This window comes from Diabrotica virgifera, chromosome 9 (genome assembly GCF_917563875.1).
Source record: "Diabrotica virgifera virgifera chromosome 9, PGI_DIABVI_V3a".
Classification (NCBI taxonomy): Eukaryota; Metazoa; Arthropoda; class Insecta; order Coleoptera; family Chrysomelidae; genus Diabrotica; species Diabrotica virgifera.
This window is the reverse complement of record NC_065451.1, coordinates 38,153,275-38,176,514: the sequence shown is the minus strand read 5'-3', so window position 1 is coordinate 38,176,514 and position 23,240 is coordinate 38,153,275. Positions and strand designations below refer to the sequence as shown.

Here is a 23,240-nt window from a genome sequence, read left to right as displayed (position 1 = left end):
AAGTAGCAAAGAGACCAAAATATTTTCATTAAATAGTTCACACCTCACAACCCCTATATTCCAATTTTTATAATTTTCTTTATTTTAGTTCTCGAGATATTTCTGATAGGCCCTTTATCTGCCTCACCCATATACACCGTTTTTTTCACGTTTTTATGGGCTATAGTTTTGCTAGGAATATTTTTTTCGACAAAATGCTTACGTTTTGAGTTATTTGCGATAAACCATCTAAAAACGTGGTTATTTTGTTGAAAAATGAACATATTCACTTGCAAATAACTCGAGAATTGTTGATTTGGTGAAAAAACTCTAGAGAACAAAAGTTGCTTAAAATTAGTCAGTTTATCCATTTCGGGACTTACCTTGGACATATATTTTTGCACCCCCAAAAGGGGTGAGAGTCACCCCCAGGGCAAAAGCACACATCGGCACAATATCAATTTTTTTCTTTGACATGTAAGCTATGCGTATGCCAAATTTTATGTCAATCCAATCGGTTCTTTAAAATTTACAGCAAAAACCGTGAAAGAATGTACTACAACGCTATGAATAACTGTGTTTGATTCTAATTGAGACAGTCACTAGATGTCACCACCGTTTCTGTCAGGTTTGCAATGTCACGCGTAACTACGATAAATCCAAAATGCATAGACACCCAGTTGGTGTCTATGCCGAAGTATTGAGTTCGGTGCAGGGTCCAAAGTGGTTGGCACTGACACGAGACCACTAGTAGCTTTTCCACCCAGATTCACTAGGATCTTTTGTTGCTCGTCAGGTGTGGCTTGATATAAAGATAACCACTGCTGCACCTTATAATAAACTCTCAGTGAATGTTCTCTTGCAGCAGCTTAGGTAGTGGGTAAGGAAACAATAGGTTTGTTCGTAGTACGATCCAATCGATCAGCAACCGTTGCCAACCATCAGACGCATGCGCAGTGAACAGTTAGCGTTGCGCAGTTAACAGTTAGCGTTCGTAGACTACGAACGCGCATGCGTCTGATGGTTGGCAACGGTTGCTGATCGTTCTACGAACAAACCTAATGTTGGTCTCATTTTTGTATGATGAAGATACGTATTTGTATCTCAAATCGTTCAGACTGTTCTCATTTTTTCCATATAGAGACATGAGAAACAGGTTACCTGCTATTTCAATCTCAGCTTGATGTGAATTAGGATCTTTGAAAGCCTCAATGATTGTTTGTAAGTCCGTGTTTTTCTGCAGGACTTGAGGAAATTTCAGTTTCCTCTGATTAAACAATGCAGAAGTAGTATTTGCAACCCTCTTTTGGCGGCTGGGAAAGTCCTAATGGACATGGGATAATAATATATGGTCCATTAGGATTTTAGGTTAACGTTTTTTGTGCTAGCGTTAATGATGTAACCCTTATTAGGGTCTTTTAACAGGGGAACAGTAGCGCCGTGAGAAAAAATCTCACATTCTATCCTTTTCCGTGATACCTTGATGAAAATTTTTTCAACATTGATCGAAGTAAAGCCTCGAGGAAGATCGTAGTAATGAGTAGAATTTTTTTTGATTCTTTTTTAAACTTTTTGTTATTTTTTTAATTTTTTTTTTGTGGGATTTATGGCTTTGGTGAGAACTAATTAGCTTTAAAATGGTTAGAAATAGATATTTTTAACATAACAAGTAAATAAAAATATTATAGAATAGAAATTTGTTTTAAATTCGTATTTAAATTTGTATTTTGAGATTTTTTCTCTACGCGCGACTGCTTACGTTACAGAAGTGAGCGCGATTGCTCCCGGGTTAAATATACCTTTTACAAGGGATCCAGTATTTTTTTTGAATTTTTTTTTATGATTTTTTGACCTCAATCGGTATTGTATAATCTAGGTCAACAACCTTTTTTTAGATTTTACATTTTCCATGATGTGTTCTTTCGGACTTTATGCTTTCTGGAACGTCAATACAATCTTGGAGTCCAGCATCAGTATACTACTAGAAAATTCTCAAATCTTATTAGCTCAATACAATAATAAATATTTATATACAATAAATGCAGTACTAGAAGCAGATTGAAATATATTGCGGAAAATATATTTTCCGCAATATGTTTTATCCTTGCTGTTGATTGAAATACGTCGCAACCGACTGAGAAAGGTATTGAAATACAAAAAAACATCAGGCCTATAAATTAAAAACGAGCTATTTCCTAAATAACGATTTAATCAGAATATCAGGTTTTGACCTACCGCCACATTTTGTTATCTATTATCTCACACGTTATTAAACATTTTTGCATAATTAGTAAATTATGTTTACTAAATATAATGATTACCAATAATTGCACCGATTAGATAACATAAAATGCCTCATTTAACTTTGTTTGCCTTCGTTTATTCCGTAATATATTTGTTTTGAGATATTTATACTATACCATAGTGTTATAGCAAATATTGAGCCTACTAAAAAGTTTTATATTAAATGTAGGATAATTTAGCAATAAATGTAGTTTTGTGTAACTAAAATCAATAGACTAGTTTAGTCCAGAAACTTTATAAAATTGAAGTTCTACATAAAGATTTCTGTATATAAAAATATCCTATTGGTCGAACTCCCTATGATCTTATTATGTAATACAGAATTGAACCTGGCAGAGAGCGCTATTTTTGGGCGGAAAAAAGGAGACAAGAATTTTAAAATTGGACTTAACTGAATATAATATGCTATATAACTTTAAATGATTATGTTTTCTATCCAAAAATAATGTAATTTGCTTTGACAAATTCAGCTTGTAAACAACCAAAGCAATTAGAAAATTTTATAAAAAAGTTTGCATAAAAGTTTTATGCCAAAACAAGTACATAGGTAAAAAAAGATATCTATCTTGCGGGTTTAATATTACAGTTAGGTCTGGATGGGGTCAATGCATTTCAGGAAGTTTTGTTCTCTATTTTTATCCCACGAATGAGTTTTATATTTAATTAATTACTGCGTATTATGAGCACAATGATAACCATGAGTAGGACATACAGTACTGCAGATCTAAACTAGATTTGATGATAGTTAGAAGATTTAAGAGCCTCTAAAGCCTTTTGGTAATCTGAGGAATCTAGACATTTGACCTAAGCACTAACTGAGGCACTTCTGAGGGCTTTTTTTTCGTTGTAACCAGTTGTATTGCAACCAATCAGCGTATTGTATATCTTCGACGATACCCATTCCAGAATTCTGATATCCTTACCATCTTGTACATTAGGTATGTAGTAGTTGGCTACCATTTATGTTTTGGAGTCACTTGTTTATCTGCCACCCACGCTCCAATGCCTTGCAGTTGTGCAAGATATGGTTAAGGGTTTTTAGTTCTCTGGTATAGCTTTTTATAGAGTCTGCAGCTTATATCTCTATGAATCAGCCTTATTATGCTTCTTCTTCTTCTACGGCACTACAGCTCAAATTGAGCCTTGGCCTCCTTTATTGTTTGCCTCCATCCTTGCTTCTCTGTGGCTGCTCTTCTCCATACACGACCTCCTAAAAGGGCTTGTGCGTCGCTGTTTACTGTATCTTCCCAGCGCTTTCTTGGCTTTCCAACCAGTCTCTTTCCCTGAATTCTGGCATTTAGTGCTCTTTTTGGTAGCCCTATTATGCAGTTTGCCTTCAAATGTCGCAGGTACAGTAAGAAAGCTTAGTATGACTTAGGCTCATATTAGTGGCAAAATGCCTTTTTTTGTCTATTTTGCCTATTCATACTACTATTACTTAATAGACCTTTCGAAATAGATTACTAGGAAAATTAATCTAATCGAGACTTAAAATTTAACTACTGTATTAGTGTTTACATTTTGTTGCGTATGCCGAAAAGCATAGAATACACATTTTAAACAGTTTTACACGTTTTTTTTTTTGGAAAGACGACTTCTGAGTTAAATACATGGATCAGACCATATTCGGAACTTTCTCTAGAAGGAAATAGATCATTTTGTAGACCGTGTGGCAAATAGGTAAGTTTTATTTTTTCTCTTTGTTTCTCGCCACATAACTAATATGTTATTTCAAAGTGGTAAATTCTAACTAATGATATTTTTAAACATTCTCAGATTTCAAGAAGGAAAAAGTACTTTATTGAACAACGTTGTAATGCAATTCAACCAAAAAGGAGGAAGACACATTTAAATTTGATTTATGCAGGATGATGAAGATTGCATCCAAAATTCCTCTTACGCCAGGGAAATAAGGTAAAAATATACCATGTTCGGGCCATTTGAGCAGCCAGGTTGCAAGTAGGGTTTTTCGGTACTATGTACCTAATATATTATAAATACAAAAATGCCCGTCACAGTTCGGACGAGAATTGTAGTTATTAACAAATAGGTGTCAAAAATGGCAGTTTTTTCGTTTAAATCGTCACAGGTAACAATAAGGTAATTAAATATCTTATTTATAGTATCCTTCTTTTAGAAGATCAGCAAAAGTTTAAAATAGCAGATTTTGAATATTGGTCCGATCATTTGTTGCTTTAGAAAAATTTGCTATAACTTTTGCAAAAATGACCTTAAGACTTTCATATTACACCAAAAGTTGAGTCAAAGAGTCCATATAATGTACAAAAAAATTTAAGGCGATTCGTCAATTAGTTTAAATTTTATTCCATTTGTTTATCCCAAAGAGCTGTTTTTTTGCAATGTTATTGTTCAGAAAATAATAACGATATAGCAATTCTGTTGTAACCGCGGGAAAGAAGAATAGTTATGTTTTTAAAGTAATTAAAAATGATCGTTAAAAAGTCATTCTTATCATTCCGAAAACATTTTACTGAAGTAGAGTCATTTTTGGCTTATAAACAATTTGAATAACTTTGTTAATATTGCCTCTAGACTAAAACTACTTTGGGATTTGAAAATTTGAAATTTTTACACGAATTTTCAAAAAAAGCTTGCGTAGGTTAATTACAGTCAAAGTTAGAAACTTTCTTTTGTTTAATTCACAGCTACTTTGTTTATAACAATTAAGCAACCTTACTAGCGCCATTTTGAAGCTCCAGGTATATAGTTTATGTGTAAGAGTTTGAGTAAACTTTGAACTTCAACACAGTGGTAAATAAAGCTTTAAAAATGATGTCCTAACGGAATAGATCGGTGGTCGGTGGAGGGGAATTATTAAAATCCGTGAACTCAAAAAATGAAATTGATTCTTCAAACATATGCTGCGATTAATATCTCCAGAGCTTGTTGATGGGTTTTGATTATAATTTTTTAAATTTGTATGTACTCATAGTCTTGTAGAATACGTTATGTACACATATCCCCACCTAAAATTACAAAATGTTAGGGGGAATCCCGCTTATCACTCAGGGATATGAAAAATAGATTACGACCGATTCTAGGGCCTACCGAATATACATATATAATTTCATAAAAATCGGTCAAGCGGTCTCGGAGGAGTACTGCATCTAACACTGTGACAGGAGAATTTTATATATGTAAATATATACAGCGTGTCTACTTGAGTTGGAAACATATGGGAAACTTTTTTATTATTAATTTTACGAAAAAAAGTTATTCTTTATAAAAAGTTCTGCATGCCCCAAAACCTAAGATTCAATCATCAGATATCAAATTTTCTGAATATTATACGAGGTATGTCAAAAAATATGAACTTCGTTCAAGAGTAAAGTACCTTTATTTCTCTCAATATCGAAAATGCTTATTCTGAAAAGTTGTTTGGAAATAAAAACTAAGCTCAAATATGCAATTACATGCATTTAATTGGAAAAAAAATTTTCCAAATTTTTCTCAAATTTATTGATACTAACTTCGTTTTGATTCATTACACATACGATAACTCTTTTATTATTACTTTTACGAAAAAGTATTCTTTATAAAAAGCTCTGTAGGTCATAAGGCCGAAGATGCAGCCAACAGATATCACATTTTATTAATTTTATACGAGTTATGTCAAAAAATATGAATTTCACTCAAGAGTAAAGTACCTTTATTTTTCACAATATTGAAAACAGTTATTAAAAAAGTTGTTTAGAACTAAAAACTATGTGTATAAAGGTGCTATAATATTGAGCGAATTTCATATTTTTTGACACACCTCGTATAAAATTAATAAAAGTTGATATATCATGGTTGTGTCTTAGATTTTAGACCATGCAAAGCTTTTTACGAAGAATAACTTTTTTTCGTAAAATGAATAATAAACGAGTTATCATATTTGTAATAATTAAAAACAATGTTGGGTATCCTTAAATTTGAGAAAAATTTTTTTTTTCAATAAGAAGCATGTAGTTGCATATTTGATCTTAGTTTTTAATTCCAAACAACTTTTTATCATAAGAATTTTCGATATTGAGAGAAATAAAGGTACTTTACCCTTGACCGAAATTCATATTTTTTGACATACCTCGTATAATATTCAGAAAATTTGATATCTGATGATTGAATCTTAGGTTTTGGGGCATGCAGAACTTTTTATAAAGAATAACTTTTTTTCGTAAAATTAATAATAAAAAAGTTTCCCATATGTTTCCAACTCAAGTAGACACGCTGTATATGGCTATTAAAAAATAAGGGTTGGTGACAGAAGAGTGAAAATTAAGGGTTGTATGTATTTTTTAATTCTACACCATACAAAATTAAGGTAGATAATTTTGTCCAAAAAAAATATAAAAAAATGTCAGGGGGGCAACCCCCCTTTTAATTTATGGGTATGAACAATATATTTAAATCTCAGTCCTATAGGATATATGTGTAGAATTTCATAAAAATCGGTCAATCCGTTTCGGAGGAGTATGGTAACTAATACTGTTATATGAGAATTTTATGTATATAGAAGTAACTGTGAACTAAATAATAAAAACGGATAACTTTGACCGCAATTAACCTAGGCATAAGTTTTTTTTTGAAAATCCGTGTAAAAATACCTGCTTTTTAAATCCCAAATTAGATTTACTCTATAGTCAATATTAACAAAGCTACTCAAATTGTTTTTAAGGCAAGAATGACTCCTCTACTTTAGTAAAATGTTTTCGGGATGATAAAAATAAGTTTTTATCAATTTTTTTAAACGCTTTGAAAATACAAGTGTTCTTCTTTTGTGTGGTTTTCAAATAATTATTGTATAATTATTATTTTCTGAACAATTACATTGCAAAAAATAGCTTTTTTTGATAAAAAAATTGAATAAAACTTAAACTAATTGACGAATCATCTTGATATTTTTTGTACATGATACATACTGGTTGTCTCAACTTTTCTTGCCATATCAATGTGTTATGTTCATTTTAGCAGAAGTTATAGCAATTTTTTTATTTTCGAAATTTTATTTTTATTTTGCAATTAGCGAAGCAACAAATGATCATACCAAAATTCGCAAACTGCCATTTTGAACCTTTGCTCATCTACTAAAATATTAATACATATTTTAAATTAGATATTTAATTATATCATATTTTTACCTGTAGCGATTTAAACGAAAAAACTGCCATTTTTGACACTTATTTGTTAATAACTAAAATTCTCGTCCGAACTGTGACGGGCATTTTTGTATTTATAATGTATTAGGTATATAGTACTCAAAAAACTCATTTGCAACCTGGCTGCTCAAGTGTCCCGACAAAAACCTTATTTCTCTCGACCATCTGTATAAAGTTAATCACCCTAGTTTTAAGTTAATTCTTGAAAAATATTTTAGTAAATCATTACTGGAGGAAAGTACATTGGGACAACAAACTATGGATAAATGTTATATGGAATGTATTTCAAAAATTAAGCGAAAGTTAGAGGTCAATTTGTTATACAGGGTGTCCCGAAAAGATTGGTCATAAATTATACCACAGATTCTGGGGTCAAAAAGAGGTTGATTGAACCTCACATACCTATATAAAATAGTGCACACAAAAAAAGTTACAGCTCTTAGAAATTACAAAATGAAAATCGATTTTTTTCATATATCGAAAACCCTTAGAGATTTTTTATTGAAAATGGACATGTGGCATTCTTATGGCAGCAACATCTTAAAAAAAATTAAAGTGAAATTTGTGCATCCCATAAAAATTTAATGGGGGTTTTGTTCCCGTAAACCCGCCGCCCAAACTTTTGTGTACGTTCCAATTAAATTAATATTGTGTTACCATTAGTTAAACACAATGTTTTTAAAATTTTTTGGCTTAGTACTTTTTCGATAAGCCAGTGTTTATCGAAATATTTTGAATATTTGTCGAATCTACCACATATTTGTATAATATGGTTAAGTACGATTATAGAGACCAGTTAATAATCTGAAAATTTATTTATAATTTCCATTTTTAGGTATATTTTTTAAAAAGAAGCCACATCTCGATAAAAGGTGACTTATCAAAAAAGACTAACAGACAAAAAAGTTTTAAAAATACTGTGTTTTTAACTAATGGTACCACAATAATGAATTAATTGGAACGCACACAAAAGTTTGAGGGGGTTTAAGGGAACAACATCCCCATAAAATTTTTATGGGGTGGACAAATTTCACTATAATTTTGTTTCAAGATGTTTCTGACATAAAAATGATACATGTCCGTTTTCAATAAAAAATCTCTAATAGTTTTCGATATATTGAAAAAAAAATAGATTTTCATTTTGTAAATTTAAAGGGCTGTAACTTTTTTATGAGCACATTTGTACTAAGGTAAGTTAGGTTCAATCGAACTATTTTTGTCCCCAGAATGTGTGATATAATTTATGACCTATCTTTTCGGGACACCCTGTATATTATTGTGGATAAAACGACAGACATATATGGCAGGTATATAGATAATTCGTTGATTTACGAGAAAACCTTATTTAGTTACCGTTAAAGAATTGGAAAAAAGTCTGAAAAAAAATGAAGAATTGTCTTAAAAGAGCGATAGTATTTTTTTAATGATGTAAACTTTGAACATTTTCTGATCCAATGATGTTATTTTTTAGCATGTGATATGAACGTTCATAAACGATGTGAAGAAAGCGTTCCGAACTTGTGTGGTTGTGATCATACAGAGCGTAGAGGAAGAATACAATTGAAAATAAATTGTTCTGGAAATAAGCTGACCATTGAGGGTGAGTACCATTTAAATATGACGAGAAACAGCCCTTTAAATCAGAATACATATCGATGGCATAGTGCACAATTGTGGTAAGTTCAAAAACTAACATTTTACAGTACAGCCATTTGAAAGTTATAGGTATGTACTTTCTACTTACCACATGTGGAGTTTCTTATATTGTACATACTCCATTTGACAGGTATATACTACAAGCTTATAAATGAAATTAAATAACAAATATCAAGGAAAAATTGTTTAATTCGCAAAAAGAATGAATAAAAATATTTATTCATCATCAGAAGTATCATAATAACAGTGAAGAGAAACCATTTGTGGTAAGGGCACATACAACATTTGGCTTATTTAATTTTTCTTATATTTAGCAGTTACCACATTATGTCAACTTGTATTTCTTACACGTTTCATTATTTGCTTACCACATTTGTGCACAATAAACTTTGGGTCAAAATAATGTACTATATGTGTACTTATCAATTTTCTAAAAAAATTGTACTTACCACATTTGTGCACTATACCATCGATATATGGTTTCAAAAAAGTGTTCCTAAATATAATATGTCGTATATTTTTTGTCCTATTTTTTCTTTATTTTGCCTATATTGCATGAATTATAAATATGGACACTAAAAATCATTTCTTGTTTTTACATAGCTTTAGAGCGATAAATTTAAAAGTTTTTCTAGACTTATTTTTGAGCACGCCACCCCAAATTTTTGGAAATTATGGAAAATGTTTACTATAGGAAACTTTATGCAATTAGAAATTTAACATGTAAAAACTTTACTCTGTTAGTCCAGGAACCGAAGCTTTTCACCTCGCTATTTTTACAGAATGGATCGATTTGCTTGAAGATTTGAGAATAAGTAGTGGATAGTCCAAGGATCAAAATCTACATGATGTTGAAAGGCGCTTTTACCATGGGGGTGGTTTCTACCCCATCTTGGGGTGGAAATTTTTTATTATATTTTGACCGCAAAAGTTGATAAAAACAATAATTTTAAGCAAAAAATGTTCTATACATTTTTTTGATAAAATTAATATTTATTTACTTAACCACCCCCATGGTAAAAGCGCCTTTGTGCCTCATATAGATTTTGATCCTTGGACTATCTACTACTTATTCTCAAATTTTCAAGCAAATCGATCTATTATGTAAAAATTGCTAGGTTTTGTCCTATTTTAAGCTTCATTACTTGGACTATGTAAGAAAATTCTTACAGAAGTTATAGTGAAACAGAGAAATATTTTACATTTTTTGCCATTGAACTGTGGGAGTTCCTCTACAAATAGGATATTTACATCTTCATTTTCGTTTAAAATATATGGGCCAATAACTCATTTGATCTTTTTTAACTTTTTCGTAAGTGATGGGTGGTATTATTATTACTATTACTATATTATTCGTGGTATTTATCTTTCTTTTATTTGTTTTCTGTAATTATTGTTCTCAGTACTCTCATCTCTTCCGTTTCCAGTAGTATTTATATTGTGACTGTGTCAGGTCTTGTTTCTGATGGTCATTATGGGTCTTACACTAGCTTTATAAATTCTTGACTTCATCTCAGTGTTAATATGTCGGTCTCGCCGTATAGTGCTATTAGGGCATCCTGCCAGTCGATTTTCTTTTTGTATTTTACCTATCACTATCACTTCTTTGTCCAGATCTCCATATCTGGACACAGTGTAACTCCAAATTAATTGTTATATTAATTTCTGTTGCTCTATGTGAAATCTGTGGATGAGTCTTTGCAGACTATCTTCATCTTGGGCTATTAATATTGCGTCATGTCGTCTGCGTAACAGAATATTTTACTTCTTTTTTTCCCATTATGTACCCATTTCCTTTGCTGACATTTTTGATGATTCCATTTTGATTAGATTAAAGAGTACAGGGCTGAATGAGTCCCCTTGTCTTATTCAATTGCCTATGTCTATAGGTTCTGTAAGTCTCTATACAGAAGATGGATTACATCTTTGAGTCCTACTATGTCAAATAGGTTCTTTAAATAAATCAGACACAGCAATGGTGGTCTCTTATATCCTAGTTTATACTCTAGTGATTGATCAGTCATTTGCAATATGACGGTTCATTAGTTCTTGTAATATTTTAGTTGTATGTTTTAGGGTAAAATTATACCATTGGTTCGCTCCGGTGTCGAAAGTTGGCCGAGAACACTTCGTCAACGGAAAATTAGTCGGCAACATTTGGTCGACAAACAATTGGTCGAATGCACAATCCATCGAATGTACAATTCGTCGACGAACATTTGATCGAATGGATTTTTCGTCGACAAAGACCCAAAGGGAATAATACATAGCAGAAACACGCCAATATATAAAGTTAGTTTCTTTGTACCATATCAAAAAAAATTATTTTATAGATTGCCAGTCCTAAGCCTTGGATAAAGTGTGAAGGGAAGTTTATTCTCGCGATTTCTTTACTTTTTTAATGATATTGACTGATTATTGCCGTCAAAAACATTGTACGGAAATGCCTCGATTCCCTAACAATTTATTTATCTCAGCATCTCGCATATTTCTTCTTGTCCGCAAGTGCCCCCAAATTTGACTTGTCCGGAAATGCTCCGTTCGCAAGTGCGCCGACACCAAAAAGAAGAACGGTACCCTAAAAAAAATAAATTCAGATATGTATAACACAATATTCCAGTTAACAAAATAAAAACCAATAATCCGTCGTTTGTTACCATTAATAGTTTTATCCTAAAGATAAATAACAGTTTGTCAACGAAAAATCCATTCGAACAAATCGCACCCTCAGTGCAAGACTGCAGTAACTCAAAATTTTATGAAAATGAAATAATCATGGAATTCGATTGTAAACATGCATATCTATCCCCTGTAGAACTTTAGTAACTTTCAAATGCTTAATGGACTAAATATTACAACAACAGTTTAACTATTTTGCGTTTTTGAACATAAGTTCCGTGCAAAACTGTTGTAACTCTAATGTAACAGAGTTACAACAGTTTTGCACGGAACATTGCAACGGATTCGATAACAAGCAATGAAAAAAGTAAGATATTTGTTATTTTAATATCTTTAATCCATTAACGGCTGAGACAATAAACAAAGATTTTCGAGACCAATCTATTCATGTAAATTTTATGTCCTTTGTGTGATATTATATTTATTTTCCATAAGATGTGTGCGATGTCGTTTGACCATTTATTTGTTAGATTGGATTAAAACCACATAAATTAAGACTAATTATTTACGACCAAAAGTATTTTTTGTCATGAAAGGAAAAACAGTTATCTTAAAACTTGTGTATTGACAATACTGAGAGGTCAAAAATATCTATTCTCAGAAAACTTGCCAAATAACAGCCAAAAATTCAAATGGCCAAAAAGAAAGATTTGGTATACTTATGCCATTAGGGTATGATACCAGAAGCCCACCATAGTTTTTATAAAAATATTTTGGCACAAGATGATGTACAAGAAGAGGACAACAACTACGGTAAACCCTGTCAGCAACGGCCACTAAAAATGAAAGAACTATTGGCCGATATAGAAAGGTGGTCGGTATTGCCAGTTTTTGTAATCTAGATATACATACATAATTGGTTTGGGGAATTTTTAAACTGGCCGTTAGTACAGGTGGCCGATGTTGGCAGGTGGCCGGTAACACAGGTTTAACTGTAAAATTAAATGTGTCTACACTTTTTACAATTTTTTCCGTGCAAAACTGTTGTAACTTTGAAATTCCAATACTAAATGTGTAGTGATTAACAATTTTTTCCGTGAAAAAGTGTTGTAACTTTGAAATTCCTATTTTTTTGCATTAATATTATTTTATTTAAATTTCTATTTTTGGTTAATGTAATATAGGCTGAAAGCCATGCAAAATCATAATTAAATGTTAATTTTTCTTAAAACTTATTTCATATGTCTTATTTCACCGATAGTATCACGAAAATAAACAAAATCGTCTTTATCTCGAAACTTACTTATTTTGACTTACTGCAGTCTTGCACTGATGGTGCGAAATGTTCGTCGACGAATTGTATATTCGATGAATTGTGCATTCGACCAACTGTTTGTCGACCAAATTAATGTTGTCGACTAATTTTCCGTTTAGTCCTGTCGCCAGGGGGGGTACAACGGCCTCGTTAATTCAGATGGACTTACTCAAGTTTTGTTTATGTATTTTGACCCGTAGAACACGAATTTTTTGGGTAACAGTTGATCCGGATGTCGATAAGATTGTTATAGACCAAGAACTTGAGGAATCAAATAACAGCGATTTTTGGCAAAACAAAACAATATTTTGTATTTTTTGGGCCATTTTAAGTAAAAAATATTTCTACAAGTTTTTTCGTAGGATGCACAGTTTTCGAGATAAACGCGGTTGAACTTTAAAAAAATCGAAAAATTGCAATTTCTGAACCCGAATAACTTTTGATTAAAAAATAAAATAGCAAGTCTGCTTACCGCATTTGAAAGTTTAAGTCAAATTATATCGGTTTTGATTATTTGCATTGGTAAAAATTTATTTTTTTATTGTTTAACAAAGCTATAAACACGTAGGGTTTCCCGTGCTTTTACATGCGTTTTACCGCATGTAACGTAGAAATAGTCTTGATTGCACTAGTACCTATTCTACCTACTCGTTCGATTTTAAATGAGAAATCATAGAAACATCACTCACGCACTAGTTGTTTGTAGCTTTGTTTAACAATAACACAATAAATTTTTAGCAATGCAAATAATCAAAACCGACATAATTTGACTTTTACTTTCAAAGGCGCTAAGCAGAATTGCTATTTTATTTTTTAATCAAAAGTTATTCGGGTTTAAAAATTGCAGTTTTTCGATTTTTTGAAAGTTCAACCGCGTTTATCTCGAAAACTGTGCATCCTACTAAAAAACTTGTAGAAATATTTTTTGCTTAAAATGACCCAAAAAATACAAAACATTGTTTTGTTTTGCCAAAAATCGCTGTTATTTGATTCCTCAAGTTCTTGGTCTATAACAATCTTATCGACATCCGGATCAACTGTTACCCAAAAAATTCGTGTTCTACGGGTCAAAATACATAAAAAAAACTTGGGTAAGTCCATCTGAATTAACGAGGCCGTTGTACCCCCCCCTGGCGACAGGACTAGTTGACGAAGTGTTCTCGACCAACTTTCCTAGACTATGTAGGTTTCGCTCGTTTTAGTCCTGTCGCCAGGGGGGGTACAACGGCCTCCTGTATTCAGATGGACTTACCCAAGTTTTTTTATGTATTTTGACCTGTAGAACACGAATTTTTTGGGTAACAGTTGATCCGGATGTCGATAAGATTGTTATAAACCAAGAAGTTGAGGAATCACATAACAGCGATTTCTCGCAAAACAAAACATTTTTTTGTATTTTTTGGGCCATTCTAACCAAAAAATGTTCCTACAAATTTTTTCGTAAGATGCATAGTTTTCGAGAGAAACGCGGTTGAACTTTCAAAAAATCGAAAAATTGGAATTTTTGAACCCGAAAAACTTTTGATTAAAAAATAAAATAGCAATTCTGCTTACCGCATTTGAAAGTTCAAGTCAAATTATATCGGTTTTAATTATTTGTATTGCTAAAAATGTATTATTTTATTGTTAAAACAAAGCTATAAACACCTAGTGCTTGAGTGATGTTTCAATGATTTCTCATTTAAAATCGAACGAGTACGTAGAGGAGGTAAAAGTGCAAGCGGGGCTATTTCTAAGTAGCATGCATTAAAACGCATGTATTAGTGCCGGCGCAAATTGAACCTAAGCGAACACAAGCTGGCACCGGAGAGGTGCGTAGAGAGTTCTGCGCATCCTATATCAGTGAATACAGTGCCAGGTCTACACATGCGAACGTTTGTCATCGAAACACAGTTTTCTGGTGTCGTGGGACGCGTGACTCAATTCTTTTGATGTGGTTTTGGTTTAGAGATGGACGTAGAGAAGCTAATAGAACTCGTTCGGAATTATCCCTGTGTATATGATACCAGTAATAAGGATTACATGAGGAATATTAGTACAATTCAGGGCCGGCCCGTCCATATAGGCGAACTAGGCGGCCGCCTAGGGCGCAAAATCCGCCTAGGGCGCAAAATTAGGGACGTAGTACTTTCTCATGTAGTAGTTGTGTAACTCGCAGAGACAGAAAAATCACTGGGTAATGAAAGGTGAAGGATATTTTATTTTAGTTGTCTTATAAAATAAGAAAACGCAAAACTATAACTTAACGTTAACATTAATTACTCGTTTTGGCAACCTCGCTGAGCGTAAGCCTACTTAGTGGCGCAGTGGTCGCGGCAACCCCACACTCTTCACTTCAGTCAAGCCAGCAGTCATAGCGTGAACAGAATAAGAGTACTAGTCTGTCATTAGGGCGCTGCGTGTTATGCATTTTCACTTTTCAGTTTAGTGTAGTAGTGCAGTGTTGTTGACTTTGTTTGTGCATTGATTGACAGTAGTAGTAGTTGTTAATTTACGATAACAAAACTGCAAAAGGAAGTTTGAATTAACAAGTAAGTAGCTTATACTCTTCATATTTATAATTTTTTTCAGTCATCATATCATATAGGCCATTGTCATATTGTTGTTGTATATAGGCCTAAATCAAATCAAAATTGAGATTGTTTAATTATCATAACTTAAAGAAAACCCCTTGTGAACACTTGCCTCTGTTTCGCCTACGATGCCGATGTGATTGATTAGGAACTGGCTGCTGAGTGCTGGTCATGCTGGCTGCTGTTCTGGGATTTGGGCGAACTGAGTGGTTGTTTAATTTATTTAATATTACACAATATGAATGTTGAATGAATTATTAGTTTTGAAATCCACCTGGACATTTCTAATTTTGCTTCCAAATATTTATCAAAACAAATTATTTTTTGTTGAAAACAGTATAACTTGACTTTTTAAGCAAGAATGACCATTGGATTTTTTTGTAAAATTTTTTAACTTCTAATTTCTATCAAATTGATTTCAAAATTAGGCCTACTTTAAATGTATTTATAAATAATATTAAAATAATAGGCTATTAATGTAATTTTATTTAAGAGAAGTCCTTGCTTCTTGGGGGTGTAATCCTAATTTCATATCTTGAGTAAAGACATTCAAAATTTTTTCATTTTTTCAAAATGAAGTTAGCTTAATCCAATCATTGTTTTCTTTCCAGATATGATGTCAGGAAAACACTCGGGCTCTTGGTTTAAGAAAAGAAGACAGGAAAGAGAGGAGTCAGCAAAAAAAGCTAAAGGGTCTTTTGAAAAATATTTAATTAAACCAAATGACACAACTCTTAGGGAGGAAAGTTATAATGAATCACCTTCCACCTCTGGAAAAACCAACCAGCTCCTACCTCAAGAATATGCTACAGAGAAAACAGATACTGAATCACCTTCTACTTCTGGGGGAATCATCCAGATCCAACCTCAAGAATGTCCTAGGAGGATAACAGCTATTGAACCGCCATCTACTTCTGCAGAAAACAACGAACGTCAACTGCAAGAATTTCAAAATAATTTCGTTGAAATGGACGTTGACGTTACAGATAATGCAGTGGAATTACTGCCGGAAAATTCAATCTCACCCAAAGTTACGCTTGATTATGCTGATCCAGCGTCTTGGGACACTCTAAATATTAATCGCCAAACTTTACGAACCATTTTAGTAGAGCATGGACCTGACCAAGTAAAAGGAAAATTTCCGAAGGGTGTGAATAACAGAAAATTTTCTGACTTTCATTATAGAAGGAGGCTTCCAAATGGTGAATATGTGTACCGAGACTATCTTCAATACTCAAAATCTACCGACAAAGTTTTCTGTTTTTGTTGTAAGGTGTTTGGCGGCATAAATGTCTCTTCTTCATTAGGCAAAAGTGGTTGTAATGACTGGCACAATATGTCGGCCCTCCTTGAAACGCACGAAACATCAAATGATCACCTTCAAAACTTTGAAAAATGGAAAACACTGAAAAAAGCACTTAAAAAAAATTTAACTGTTGACAATGTTTATGAACAAAAAATAAAACAAGAGGAAATTTACTGGCAGAAAATTCTAGAACGGCTGTTTGCTCTCGTCAAAACTCTTGGGTCCCAAAACTTGTCATTTCGCGGCACGACAGAAAAATTAGATGTTAATGACAACGGAAATTTTTTAAAATTTATTGAATATTTGGCCATGTTTGACCCAATAATGAATGAGCATCTAAGAAAAATCAAAAGTGATGTCAACAGGCACACTCATTACTTAGGGAAAAATATACAAAATGAGATGATTCAAACTTTAGCTAATGCAATAAATGCAGATATATTGTCCTCAGTACATACGGCTAAATATTTTTCTATTATTTTAGACTGCACACCAGATGTTAGTCACGTAGAGCAAATGACAATTATTATTCGATTTGTTGAACTACCAAAGTCATCTCTGGCATCCTCAACAGAAGTATCTAGTTATCATCAAGTACTTGTAAAAGAACACTTTTTGGGATTTGTGCCTCTCACTGAAAGTACCAGTGGTGAGTATATGACGGAAGTAGTTTTAGAAAAGTTAAAAGAGATTTCTTTGCCTGTAGAGAATATTCGTGGGCAAGGTTATGACAACGGAAGCAACATGAGAGGAAAAGAAAGTGGAGTTCAAAAGAGAATTTTAGATGTCAACCCACGTGCATTTTATGTTCCATGCTGCTCACACACTTTGAACCTTGTTGTGAACGATGCAGCTTCGTGCTGTGTAGAGGTTACTACTTTTTTCGATGTGGTTCAACGAACATATGTGTTTTTTTCGGCATCAACTCGACGATGGGATGTTTTGCGCCGTCATGTTCCAGCTTTGACATTAAAACCCTTAAGTGATACAAGATGGTCCAGTCGAATTGATGCACTAACGCCTCTGCGGTACCACTTGTCTCATGTGTGTGATGCTTTGGAGGAGATTTCTGAGGACACTTCTCTAAAAGGATCAAGTGGCAGTATTGCGAAGGTAGAAGCACTTGGATTACTTAAACACCTCTCAGACTTCAAGTTTATTGTTGCCCTTGTTACATGGCACAATATTTTATTTCAGGTAAACCTAACCAGTAAGATACTACAAGAAAAGGATTTGAGTCTCCAGAAAGCAGTTAGTCACCTGAAAAAAACCGAAGAGTTTTTGGTTACAGCCAGAAGTGATGTACAGTTTCAGAGAGTTCTGGTTGATGCTAAGGAAGTAGCAGAAGAAGTTGGAATAGAACCAATTTTTGAGAGGGAGAAGGTCCGAATAAGAAAAAAGAAGAAAATGTTTGATTATGAATCAACAGATGAATCAGCAAATGTTGCCAGTGACCCGTCAGAAAGTTTCAAGATTCAATTTTATTTTGCTCTTTTAGACACGGCTGCTAATGCGGTAAAAGAAAGATTTTCCCAGTTAAATACAGTATCTGGTGTCTTTGGATTTTTATACAACATTACTGATCTTAAAAACAAGACTACATCTGAGGTTAAGTCGATGTGCAACAACTTAGAAAAATCATTAGGAATTCAAAAAGATGGACGTTTAATTGAATCTGATATTGATGCTGTAGGACTGTGTTCTGAATTGAAAGCAATTTCTCATCATCTCATCGACTCTATATCAAGCCCTGAAGAAGTCCTAAACTACATTTACCAACACAACCTTGAGAATGGATTTCCTAACATATGTGTAGCACTTCGTATTTTGCTTACGATGCCACTTTCTGTAGCTAGTGCAGAACGGAGTTTTTCCAAACTTAAATTAATTAAAACCTATCTCCGCAGTACAATGTGCCAGGAGAGACTTGTAGGTCTGGCGACAATATCTATTGAAAGTGAGAGAGCAAGACAAGTAGACTTAAAAGTTCTCATTCAAGAATTTGCTAAGCAGAAAGCAAGAAAAGTGCCCTTAGGACTTTAGTTTTTAGCCAAGAAATACTGTTAATTTCTAATCTGTATTTAAAAGTGACTTTCAGTCCGAAGTTAATAGAACAGTAATCCAATAGCAAACAATATTGCAATATGTTAGTCAGTGTATTGTTTAAGACAGTGTTATAAAAGATTTGTAGACTAACTTTGAGTCTCCGTTTTTTATGATGAAAATTATATGTACAGAATTCAACTTTGACCCATTAAACCCATATGCCTTTGGTTAAAGTACGTCTTATGTAATTACATTTGCTTTTTATGAAATTAAAGTTTGTGTTATGTAAAATAGCAGTTATTTTATTTATATATCCCAGTCATTAATCAAAGGTTTATTAAATTAAATTAAATTATTAACATAACACAGAGTTGAAATACCGTGTCCCGGTAAAGTGCTAGTTGAACTTTTTCAACTGTAATGAGGGCGCAAAATTTGTTTTCGCCTAGGGCGCCGCAAACCCTAGGGCCGGCCCTGAGTACAATATAATCAAAACCCAACACCGCTTTGTCATTAAAATTCTAATAACTTTATTAGGTACCTACTCGTAGACAAAATAAACGGCGATAACAGATATGCCTTTACAAGAATACATTATTAGAAAAAAAAAGGTTACTTAAAACGAATAGGCCCGGATTCCGCGTAACAAAAAAAGTTGATTAATAGCAAGCTGAAAATATGTTAATAGCGTAACGATGTCTAGTCGGACAAACTTTAAAGTATGGGAACACTGGAACAGGGGTAGTTTTAATTGTGGAACAGGTTAAAGATTTGGAACGTCAGACTACAAAAACTTCCCATGTATTTTATCGGACAGAACTTCCAATTGATTTCTTACCCTTTCATTAAACTCTCATGCTAAAATTAGACTGCTATTTATCACCTGTCATAATTCCTGCCATTTGATATGTTCTCTTGTCGGATTTATTAAAATGCCCAGTTGGTGATAAATACCAGTCTGATTTTTGCATGAGAGTTTAATGAAAGGGTAACAAATCAACTGGAAGTTCTGTTCGACAAAATACATAGGACGTTTTCGTAGTATGACGTTCCAAATTTTTAACCTGTTCCACAATTAAAACTTCCCCTGTTTCAGTTTCAGTGTTCCCGTACATCAAAGTTTGTCTGACGGGACACCGTTAAGCTATTAACACATTTTCAGCTTGCTATTAATCAACTTTTTGTTGGTACGCGGGATCCAGGCCTAGAAATACAATGTCACAAATGATGGCGTAATCCCTTTTCTATAGGTATAAAAATTTTGTAAATATCATTAATTTCTTAAATCTACACAACATTATCATTAAAAATGATTCATTGTTAAAAACCGTTATGCATATCTGTGAATATCGCATTACCCTTAAATAAAATGTGTCATCATACCGGGCTTGTTCATGCTTAAAAACAAAATATGTAGACGAGATATAAATATATGTAATAGCGGCTTCCCACGATCGGCAATATTGCGGACGGACACGGACCCGCTCGCACCACGCACCGTGGGAAGCGTATCGTCCGTGGTAGCAAAGACGCGTCTGTGCTGGTCCGTGCTAGTCCGTAGTAACTACGGCTTCTCAAGATCGGCAATATCGCCGACAGACGCGGACCAGCTCGCACTACGCACCATGGGAAGTGGTCGTCTGTGATAGCACAGACACGTCTGTGGTGATCCGTCGAAAGTCGGTACAGATCAAAGGTGCGTTAATGGTCCGTGTGGACGCTGTCATGATTTTTTAACACGTTAAACGACAGTTTTTTTATAAATTGATAATTTAACACATTTTGATAAAAATAACATACATAATATGTATAATTATTGATTTGAATCATAATATAATACATTTCTTCTTAGTAGCTACTAATAAAAATTTAATAACTCTTTTCATGAATATTATTGCATTAATAATTCTGATTTATGAGTAACAACCAAACATTCGAAACAATAAAAAATTTTACAAGTACTACATTTGTAGCGAGTTTGTGAAGATTTAGCTTGGGTATATTATTATTATGAATATCATTAGCTTTGAATAAAGATTTTCATGGAATGTCAATCCATACTACACATTTCACACCATAATATGCTATTAACGAAAACATTGAAAGTGATAAGAAACGTGAGAAACGCAATGTAATCAATAGCCAAATTACAAATTAAATGAGTCACATACATAAAATCCGAAATTCATGACACCGTCAGTTTTCGCTATCCAGCATTTCACTGATATTTTTTCGCGTCACTGTTTTAACGGACGACAAGGCATTGATTGGCAAGTTAAAGAAATTGTTCATTTGCTGACACCAGCAGTTGTATTTAGTGTTGCTAAAGTGTGTTGAGTTGTTATTAGAATTTTTTTTTGCTAAAAAATGGAATGGACCAACGAATTAATTTTTGATTTTTTAAATCTGTACCAAAATGATCCCACTTTGTGGAATTCGACGGCACCAGACCATAAAAATAGGAACGATACATACGATGCATGAAGCCGCATCAAAAGCCAATTAAAGGATGGCACTGTTTCGATAAAAGATTTAAAAAAGAAGAGGGACAATTTAATGTAGACCTTCTTCTTAAAGTTCCATCTCCTAGCGGAGGTTGGATATCATAATGGATATGGTCACTTTATTGGCTGCTGCTCTGAACAGTTGTAATGAACTACAGTTAAACCATTCTCTAAGGTTCCTCAGCCAGGAGATGCGTCTTTGTCCTATGCTTCTTCTTCCTTGGATCCTTCCTTGCATTATAAGTCTCAGCAGCTCATATTTCTCTCCTCTAGTAATGTGACCCAAATATTCTAGTTTTCTTGTTTTTATACTGTTCATAATTTCTAACTCCTTATTTAAACGTCGTAGCACTTCAACATTGGTAATCCTTTGATCCCACTGAATTTTCAACATTCTTCTGTAATAGTCTAAGAGCTAGTGAACCCTCCGACTAACGGTCGTCCTGTAAGGCTAGAAATTTTTCTAGTGATAATTCTTAGCACACCAAGGCTAAAAACCATGACCTGGCAGGCCTCATCGGTGCACGTGTATCTACCAGGTGAATCGAAAAGTGCAAATTTAGGGGGTAAAATAAACTTTCTCCTGTAAGGTTTAAATTTAAGTATGTGTTTGAGTAAGTCATTTAGAAGAAATGTGTACAATGACAGGCGATTCTGAAGAGCATAAGACCTTGCCAGGCGAGGGGAAAGATTAGGGGATTTTCCTAAAATTATTCTTTTTGCATCGAACAAATTTTTTTTTAGGTTTTTTGAATCATTCCAAACAGAAAATGTCTTTAGTGATTTTTCTGTTAAGTTAATATTTTTTGTTATATAAGCGATTGAACATTTTGAAAATTGCGAAATCTGCCATTTTTAACCCTACAATGTTGCCAAGGTAGGTAGATATTCTTTAAACATTGATTGATGAAATCCCGAAAAGGTTTTTGCAATAAAATAGCGAAAACCCCTTTGTTTTTTTAATTGCTAATCAAGCCGGTGCGACACTGTAGTATAAGTGAGGACGTTTGAGTTTGCATAAATTCATTATCTCGAGAATGGGCAAATTTCAAGAGAAATCCTCAGAGAGGTCGATTTTTATTTTTGAATTAGGACTTTTTGGCATATATATATATAATACTAGTGACGTCATCCATCTGGGCGTGATGACGTAATCGATGATTTTTTTAAATAAGAGTAGGGGTTGTGTGATAGCTCATTTGAAAGGTTATTTAATTCTCTATTCAGTAATATAAACATTAACATAATTATTTATACAGGGTGTACAAAAAAAATTTTTTTTCTATTTGTCAAATTTAACCAAAGTTAATTTAATAAAAAAAAATTTTTGTACACCCTGTATAAATAATTATATTAATGTTTATATTAGTGAATAGAGAATTCAATAACCTTTCAAATGACCTATCACACAACCCCTATTCTCATTTAAAAAAAATCATCGATTACGTCATCACGCTCAGATGGATGACGTCACTAGTATTATATATATGCCAAAAAGTCCTAATTTAAAAATAAAAATCGACCGGTCTGAGGATTTCTCTTGAAATTTTCCCATTCTCGAGATAATGAATTTATGCCAACTCAAACGTCCTCACTTATACTACAGTGTCGCGCCCGCTTGATTAGCAATTAAAAAACAAAGGCGTTTCCGATATTGTATTGCAAAAAACTCTTTGGGATTTCATCAATCAATGTTTAAAGAATATGTACCTACCTTGGCAACTTTTAAATTTTTAGATAAATGTCCGATTTAGGGTTAAAAATGGCCGATTTCGCAAT

At 33.2% G+C, this 23,240-nt stretch overlaps 1 protein-coding gene across 1 annotated transcript in view; it reads left to right on the top strand.

Annotated features, from left to right (window-relative positions):
- Positions 1–23,240, top strand: part of LOC114331071 (protein kinase C, brain isozyme) — a 662,749-nt gene that overhangs the window by 564,039 nt on the left and 75,470 nt on the right. Inside the window, exon 5 of the mRNA XM_050661972.1 lies at positions 8,914–9,042. Within this exon, the coding sequence (XP_050517929.1) occupies positions 8,914–9,042 (129 nt within the window). The remainder of the gene's footprint in view (positions 1–8,913; positions 9,043–23,240) is intronic.